We start from the raw sequence: 9,976 nt of genomic DNA, 5'->3' as shown, positions 1-9,976 counted from the left end.
ACTTGTGGATCCTTCATCAGATCACCACTTTTGTGAATGTAATACCAAATTGGGATGATATCCTATATACCAAGAGATTTTGAAAATCGGTTAACAAACGGCGGAGTAATCATTGAACATAAAAAAACGAACATAACACCTCTCCCATTTTGAAAGTCGGTTAAAATTGTAGCCTATGTGTTATTCTGATGTATAAGCTATATTATTGTAAAGATTCATTAAAATCCGTTCAGTAGTTTTTGCGTGAAAGAGTAACAAACATCCAAACAAACTTTCGCCTTTATAATATTAGTAGGATAGTAATATATAGGATTAGTAGGATAGTAAGAAAGTAGAAAGTAGGATGAGCGCGCATGTGAAAATTATAAATTGATTAATAATTTGGACTTTGTACGGTTGCACCGTACAGTATGAAACTGAATGCAGCAGAATTTTTGTCAGCCGAAATTCTGCGATTCACAACTCACAAATTACGCTCGTTTGGCTTCACCCTCAACTCCCAAGTAAGGAAAACTTTCGGAAGCTATTTCTCAATATTTTAGTACTGAGTGATGATAAAAGAAAAAATAATTGTATATTTTTTTAACAAGGATCAAAACTTATATCGGGCCAAAAGGTTTTCTGTATGGTTTAATTGTACTCTGTATTAAGCATTTAATTTTCGAAAATCCAATTAAATTTATTTATGTTATCCCACAGTTATTAATTTAAATATACATACGGCAACACTACATCAAATTTTAATTGTATGATTTTGCATATTTTGTTATTTTACGAGTATAAAATAAAAACGACAACAAAAACAAAATTAGTCCGTTTATTATTCGCTTTAATGTCGGAAACCTAAAAACAAGAATATAAAATAGTAAAATAACTTAACCCGAAGCCAGAGTGTTATTACAAGATGAAGGCGCGAAAATATGTCGTTAAAAATCATTTCAACGGAATACCAAAAAGAGAGGATTACGAAGTTATAGAATACGAGTTACCCAGCCTGGTAGATGGTGATATTCTCATAAAAGCAGAATGGGTAAGCGTCGATCCTTACATGAAAGTTTTCAGCAGCAACTTCCCAACACCATACGATCAGTTTGGATTCCAAACCGGCGTAGTTCTAGAATCAAAAGATCCAAAATACCCAAGAGGAACGAAGGTAGTCTCCCATGCAGGCTGGTGCGACTACTGTGTAATAAACCCAGGAAAATTCACCTCTGATTTTGAGATTATCTACAAAATGCCCGATCTACAAGATCTGTCGGATTCCATAGCACTGAGCGCAGCGGGTATGGTCGGAGCTACGGCTTATTTTGGACTCCTGGAGATCTGCAAGCCGAAAGCTGGTGAAACACTTGTAGTGACAGTCGCAGCAGGCGCAGTGGGATCCATAGTTGGGCAGATAGGGATGATCGTTGGATGCAGAGTGGTAGGCTTCACTGGATCAGATGAGAAGGTCAGATGGCTAGAAGATGAGATCGGTTACGACAGAGCATTCAACTACAAAACCACTGACATTGACGAAGCATTGAAAGAGGCGGCACCAGATGGAGTGGACTGTTATTTCGACAACGTTGGAGGCGAAATGAGTAGCATCATCATGAACCATATGAATGAGTTTGGAAGGGTGTCAGTGTGTGGATGCATCAGTGCTTATACCGCTGAGGAGGATAACTTTCCTAAAGCATCTACAACGCAACTGAATATCTTCTTGAAACAGTTGAAAATTGAAGGTTTTATTGTCTTACGCTGGTTGAACGAATGGCCTACAGCGTTTAGGGATATAACTAGTTGGATCAAAAGTGGAGAAATTAAGATTAAAGAACATGTCTTGGAAGGTTTTGATAATATATTCGATGCGTTTATCTCAATGATCTCAGGTGCTAATACCGGTAAGGTGGTTGTTAAATTATAAGGTTTTATTTTAGATAAAAAGCATGTTTAAATTGTTCTCACTTCAATTAATTACAGTTCTGATAGTGGTATATGTTTTTTATGATTAAAATTCGTCTTTTATTGTTAAAAAAAATATATATATATATATATATATATATATATATATATATATATATATATATATATATATATATATATATATATATATATATATATATATATATATATATATATATATATATATATATATATATATATATATATATATATATACAGGGTGTAACAAAAACAAGTGATAATACTTTAGGGTGTGTACGTGTTCCCTGTAGAGATTTCACTGTGAAAGTAGCAGCGCTGAAAGACCAAAATTTTTTTTCACTTTTGTATGGGCAAGGGCCCGAGCGTCACGAGTTTCCCCATACAAAAGTGAAAAAAATTTTTGGTCTTCCAGCGCTGCTACTTTCACAGTGAACTCTCTCTACTCTCTACCTAATATTATTAGGTACATGCCATTTTTTTAAAACATTTAACAGTTTTATTTAAGGACGCAATCACAAAAATTATGACAAAAATTAGCAGGTCAGTACGAATATCGACGTTTAAGGACATTACCTAATCAAACCCCATTTTTTTTAATCTTTCGCGATTATTGTGATGGTTAAAACGTATTTATGTGAAAATTTTGTATGCGGCTATAAATTTTTTATGGTGTAGACGTGGAGATGAATATATTATCTTTCATTTGAAACCAAAATATCCTTGCAGTGTGACTCCTAATTCTTTAAAATGGTACTTACCTGAAAATCGCTGATATTTGTGAAAAAATGTGATAGCGTCCTTAAAGATAATATTTTTAAGAGTTCTTTTTATTTTTAACTTTTACATCGTGTACTTTATTAATTTCAATACCCAGCCAATCAAACAAGGAATAAGGAATACTTACTTTAAAACTACAACTTAATATATTACATTTACCTACCTACCTACACTAGTGATGTAACGAATGTTGGATTTTTCACATTCGCGAATGCGAATGCGATTGCGAATATTTATCTTCTACATTCGCGAATGCGAATGCGAATATTTTAAAATTTCAAAAAAAGCGCTCGTAAAATGTTCGACAGGTTTGACGTTTCGTGTCGGCCATGTTTAAATTGAACATAGCCGAACCGATATTGCTTATAGTCTGTCAAGAAAGTGAAGAAATTAAAAAGTGGCAACATCGTAGTGTCACCCCTTTTTTCTTAGATTGATTTGAAATTGAAGACACTACGATGTTGCCACTTTTTAATTTCTTCACTTTCTTGACAGACTATAATTGAATGAATTTAGTCACAGAAAGTTCATTCTAAAAGTTTTATTTTGTTTTGAGGTTAGTTTTATGTTTTATGTTTCAAGTAATTGTTTAGTTTTTTAGTAAATAGAAATTATAAACATTATTTAAAAATGATAGTAAAGTAATATATACTACTAAATGAATGCAAACCTTACATAGTATACCAACAAGGCTGATTAATGTAAGATTTGATAAGATCTCTGAAGTTATTTTTTCATTTAAATGACTAATGAGGCTTTAATTAAGAATGTAGAAGTATGATTTAATAAAAAAATCTAAGTGTTACCTATTGTATTATTATATTATTTCAAATGCATGCATATAATAATTTCCTTTTTGATTATTAAAACATTCGCTAAATATTCGCATAATTTTTGCGAATGCGAATGCTAATGCGAATATTGAAAAATACGCGGATATTCGCGAATGCGAATGCGAATATCCGTTACATCACTAACCTACACCAAATAACATAAGTACGTATATTATGCTGGCACTTCACATGGCTATTTGCTTTTGGCTATATTTTGTTGCATTTGGCAAAATTATCGACGTATACACGTATAACAGGCAAATAAAAGCTAATACGGCCTTCCACACATGGACGTCAAATACCAAACTTTTACTTGATTTTGTTAAACTTATCTATTTGACTCGTATACACGTGTATTTAGTAAGTATTGGTTATATTTGTCAAATAGGCAAAAAAGGCCAATACTTTGTCAAACATAGCGTCTACACATGGTGATTGTTTGGCGAATACGTCAAATACGCAAATACAAATAGCCATCTAAGCAATTTTGTGCACTTTTATTCCTAAGGAAGGTAACTACACAAACACCCGGTGACCCGACCAAAGATTTCAGAAGCAGCTTCAACATATACCTACTCGTCTAAAAACAATCATTAATCTGCAGCAGGAAGTGTCGGCCAAGTGTCGGTAAAAAGCGAGTGTAGTTGTTGCCAAAAAGTTGACAGGAAGTGAGGGGTGTCAACTGAGGGCACTCGGTGTAAGCCGGATATGACAACTTGCAGGGCTGCCACAAATTGATACTACAAAAGATACATCATACAGTGCAGTGGTATACGGACAGGTTAAGTTTTTACCTCTGTGCTTTCGTGGGCATGATCCTCAGGTGAAGCCGGAGTGGATGAATTAGAAAACTTACATTTTATAACAATAGAAGGCCGTAATTATTCTTTTCTTGATGTGATACTCTCTTAAATGTTTTGATGGTTGCCTAGAAGACATCGCTTTTAGCGATAAGGCCGCCAAAATTGTACTTTTGTTTAACTGATGTGCATGTCAAATAGTTGTATATAATATGTTCATGGTGTACAATAAAGATTACCATTATTATAAGGCCTAAGGGCGAATAGGTACCTACCTATTTTATAATCTGGCTAATATATCTGGCTAGTGGCTATACATAAAATCTACATTTTTCTTATTTCAAATCATTTTCCACTCCTAAGGCCTCCATTTATGAAAAAAAAACGAACATTTTCAAATTGTCAGGTACCCACTTTATCGATCCACTCGCGTCTTCAGGTTCAGTTGACTAGTTACCTACTAATTACTATACAATAAGACACTTAGAATTGACAAACATGCTGAGTCGGCCAAGCAATTTCTTACGTGTATCCTTAGATGTCCTTTCCTGAGACTCGAATTATCTCCATACGAAATTTCAGCAAAATCGTTTCAGCGGTTCGGGCGTTAAGGGGCAACAGACTGACAGATAGACAGAGACACACTTTCTAATAATTTATAAATAATATTAGTAATTATAAGTAAGTATATTAGTACTATAATGCCCTCGATATTTTTCACACTTTCCTGTCGTACGTGATCCACTTTTCATCACCAGCAATCAGCTTCTTCAAAAATGGTAGATTTTATTAAGTCCTAATAAATAATCACAAATGAGTACACAGTTCGTTAGGTTTCTTTCAGTGCGATCATGATTCATGAGGCACCCAAATAATGAGCTTTTTTTGTGTACGCGGCTTTTATCAAATGCGCCAATACCATTTTGTGGTCAATCCCCAGTTCGCCAACTACTTTGTAACTACTAATATGCCGATCTTGCTCCACTTTATCAAAAATAGCATCTGTTTTGTCCGTTACAGGGCGATAAGAGCGATGTGCATTTTAAATCATTGTCATGACAATAAACTTCTTTACAAATAATACAAGGTCAATAACATCTCAGAAATCAGAATGCGGTTCACAACAAAAAGAATGCAATTAATGTTGCCATAAATACACAAATAAGCATTACAAAAATTCTGTAAATTCTTTTACCTTGATTTACTCAAGCAAGGGTATAATGGAATATACCATACAATAATACACACATTATCTGACAAACTATAGTGTTTATGTACTTACCTAAGTATCATTTTTTCTAGAATATTATGTTATTTTGAAATTCAAAAGCATGTAGGTACTTACTTGAATCCATGCAGTACATTTTAAGAACACAATTATGAATGTTGGTCAGGACCCCTATCATTAACTTTGTCAAAACCTGAGCTAATCCGTGCAGGTATGTAAACAGTTGTAAAGTGAGTGGTTCTGTTTCAGTATCATGTGCACTTTTACTTCTGAATGGTTTTAACCTGTAATATTTGTCTCTGAACTGGATTAAGAAATGTCAAACACGAACGTCAAATTTGACTAACGGAATTGTTTTTTTTTTTAGGAATTGAAATGGCTTAGCCATAACGACTAACGGAAAAATTGTAAATCAAGATGAAAATATAGTTTAAAAAAAGATTGATATTTTTTATTATAAAATATACTATTTTCTAATATATAACGTGGTCAATGTAGGAATAGTTACTTTTGCACCGATTTATTGTATTTAAAGGTAATTATTATAAATGTGTAAATGGTTTTATTTATATTTTTTGGTATTTTATAAGCCCTTTATGAAAACACTGAGAAAATAACACTCCTTCATGTTTATATTATCACAAGCATGGCGATCTAGAGGAGAAAGAATTCTCTGACATTGGCAACTAACTGAGTCGGCAATTAAAAAAGAGAAGAAGAAGGAGACAAAAAAAAAGATAATTAGATATTGTTATTAAGTTTATAGAGATTATGTTTTAAGCAAGAAATTGATAAGTTTATTATATCCTATACCTATTTGATACCTACGCTAAATAATCTACCATGAAAAAGTCTTAGAAATGCATCAAACTTGTGGATTAAAATTACATGCATTACAACAGAGTTGATGTCATGAGTTGAACATAGTTTGTTGAACTTGAACTCATTCTTGAACACCTACGTTTTTTTGAGCTTTCAAATAGGTATTATTGTAACATAAACAGGCAATTTATAAGTTTAATAATCCCCTTTTCGTGCCTTGTAAGGCATTTTACATTATTAGTACTGTGTACGCTGAACCAAATATTTTTCAGGATAAAGGATGATTGCTAACACTGAGATACTATAAGTACTACATTTTATAATAAAGAATTGCAAGTGTAATGATGACGAAGTCCTAGGAAGATAATATATATTCACTCAAAAGCTTTAATTAAAAGAAATTTAATAAATACTCGTTTTTAAATGTTTTTTCATTTATTTTCTCACTTAAATATACCTACCTTAGATACATATTCATACACAGCTTTCATCAATAGGTACTACATTTGTCTTACACCTTATTATCAACCTAGTATCAGATAGGCAAGTGTTAAATCTCTTTTATATTATACTTATAAAAATATTTATACAGCGGAAATCTTAAACAAGGTCTTGTCACTTAAAATCAAAGAAGATGAATCAAATATCCCTTGTGAAAATATTAATTTATTATTATTAAAGGAGTTCAAATACCAACTTTTGATGAAAGATAAAAACAATATTATAATTTCAGACTTTTATTTGGCAAACCAATAACAATTAGAAACTGCATTGCAAGTTGCAACTATGGGAAATTGCCTGGGATATCTCAGACAAGCGGTCAAGGGATTTGTGTTCTTTGTGTTGTATTATGTTGTAGAATGCCTCCCGTGTGAGTATCTCTATATACTCACACAGGAGGAGTTCTGAATGTGTCAGAATTGCTCCTCAGTCACACACTGACTGCTCCAACGCAAATGCTTCAACGCGTGACCACTCTGTCTGATAGGTCCCTAAAACGACCACATCTTTTTAAAATGTATACTTAATACATGAGGACTTACTAAAGTCCTCATGTATTTTAAATTTTAATGTAATAATATAAAACTAATATTATTATTATTGAGGTACAAAAGAATTTTTGGTAATATTAATATAAGTTCCAATGAAAATATTATGTTTTATGAACAATAAGTATGTTTGTTATGCAATTTTTGTTATGTCTTTTTGGAAAAAGTACTATAAGTAATGTAGGATTATATTTTTGAGTTTTAGTGACTATTCCCATTGTATATTATATCATATTGTAGTCAAGAGAAGTTATAAATGAAAAAGTGCATATGAGAATTTAGCTAATTTGGATTTTATATTATCAATGATTTAACTTTTCTAGTAGTTTAGGTGTATGTGTGTGTGTCAATATTTATTCGTGAATATACATGAATCTAAAGTTTCAAAGGTTGTGTTCTCAAAATTCTTGTTATTGAGAAAGTAATACCTTTGAATTTACCTCTTTGGTGCAGCGTTTATCATGCATGGTTTACAAGGAAATAGTTTGTGAAATAACACAAAGACCTACTGCAATCAAAAGATTGTACGAAATGCTCCTAAGATAGGTTCCTAAGAAGTACATAGTAAGTCCTCAGGTATTTTAAGTTTTAATTTAATATAAAACTAATACTTATTATTATTATTGAGGTAAGTACAAAAGTATTTTTGGTAATACATAATAATATATGTTCCTATGATAATATTATGTTTTATGAACAATAAGTTCCATATGTTTGTTATGCAATTCTTATTAAGTAAGTCTTTTTTGGAAAAGTACTATAATGTAGGTTTTTGTTTTTGAGTAAAATTTAGTGATTTACACTATTCCCATCATATAATACCATATTGTAGTCAAGAGAAGAAGTTATAAATGAAAAAGTGCTCATATGAGAATTTAGCTAATTGGGATTCTAATTGGGATTGATAATATCATATCAATTATTTAACTTTTCTAGTAGTTTAGGTGTGTCAATGTTTATCCGGAGCATGTTATACATACATCAAAAGTTTAAAAGGTTGTGTTCTGAAAATTCTTGTTAAAAGTAAGTAATATTGAATTATTTACCTCTTTGGTGCAGTGTTTATCATGCATATACCAAAATACTTCAGGTTTACAAGGAAATAGTTTGTGAAATAACACAAAAACCTACAATGCAACTATAAGATTGTACCTGTAGGTTTTTGGTGAAAATTCATACTTGTTTTACAGTAATTATACACAACACTTGTGTTCCTTATACCTTGTATGTGTTTCTTGTGTACTAAATCAATGCAGTCTTAGCTCATCGCACAAATGCGAACCTTATTGTTGACTAGACATATAGGTATACTACACCTCACTTATGTTATTATTCTGAAACCTCACTGACACTAAATGGATTACTAAGGTCTCTGCGTCTTTACTTATGTATCACTTCGTGATTAACTTGAGAATACTTAATCGTTTTCCAAAAATTTGGACACTTCGAATGTTTCGTTTTTTGGTTTTAATAACAAATTATTTTCACTAAAATATATGCTATAGACTAAAATATAACTTATTAAGTAACTAACCAACTAAATAGCAATATAATTTAAGACTAAAAAGTATGTAATATTAATAAATAAAATTACTAAAATGTAAACTATTCAGTAAAAGCTACTCGTTGGTTGGTGTTTATTGAATTGCTGTATTTGACGTAAAAGCAAGCGAGCTTATGTCAGAAGTGTTGTCATGATACGAAATTATTACTCAGTTAACAATGGAGAAGTGAGTTTTGTGTCACGTGACCACTGACTGGCTGGAAAATAGAGGTCATGGTACCAAAATGCGAGCCAGTCAGTATTCTGGCTGGCTTTAAGAGCTCATGATAGAGGGGCAGACCAATAAAATACATATTTATTCGCTGAACCAATTTTGATGAGACTTGGCATGAAAACTTTAAATCCCTGCGAGGCATCGGGTAGTTTTTTTACTCATAGAGACAGGCTTAATCGGGCCACAACAAACAAATTGTTGAGGTTATTTTTGGTCCTTCGGCCTGCACTTTTTAAAGGAGAATTGGTAGAAAATATGAAAAATGAAAACACCTTATTATTAGATAATTATTATAAAACATTAACATAAAATAGTTTTATTTACACATATACAAATATTTATTAACCAAAAATTAATCTTAATAAATTAAAAAAAATCACAAAAATGGGGAAAAGATAAAAGTGGCAACCCTGGAGTGAAAACATCTTGTAAGTTGTAACTCATCTCTGAAAGTGTGTGAACTCTTGAAGGATTGATCGATAATCTTGACCTATATTATGTTAAAGTTACTGCATGCTAAGTATTGTACTATCAGAGAAGTTGTTTCCCAGAATATTATACGTCTTAGTTGGCGGACCTAAATAATTTGGTCGCGTTATGTCAAACCCAGCAGACAGATCACGACTAGCATTGAATTGACCATAAACTACGACAGTAAGTATATAAATAAGTCTATGGAATTGACATAATCCGACCAAATGACACGTAGGTCTGTCAACTGCCAGAGAAGTTAGTCAGACCAACGTAATTTGGTCGTGTT

At 32.1% G+C, this 9,976-nt stretch overlaps 1 protein-coding gene across 1 annotated transcript; it reads left to right on the top strand.

Moving 5' to 3' along the window:
* The first annotated feature begins 904 nt into the window (after window positions 1-904).
* On the top strand, window positions 905-1,909 carry LOC121734193 (prostaglandin reductase 1-like). Its single transcript, XM_042124670.1, has one exon. It carries the CDS (start codon window positions 905-907, stop codon window positions 1,907-1,909), a length of 1,005 nt encoding a protein of 334 aa, XP_041980604.1.
* The last annotated feature ends 8,067 nt before the right edge of the window (window positions 1,910-9,976 follow it).

Source organism: Aricia agestis, chromosome 15 (assembly GCF_905147365.1).
Source record: "Aricia agestis chromosome 15, ilAriAges1.1, whole genome shotgun sequence".
Classification (NCBI taxonomy): Eukaryota; Metazoa; Arthropoda; class Insecta; order Lepidoptera; family Lycaenidae; genus Aricia; species Aricia agestis.
This window is presented reverse-complemented; position numbering and strand designations above follow the sequence as displayed.

Coding starts and splice junctions, on each gene's coding strand:
- LOC121734193 (XM_042124670.1), top strand. CDS start 905: ATGAAGGCGCGAAAATATGTCGTTAAAAATCATTTCAACGGAATACCA.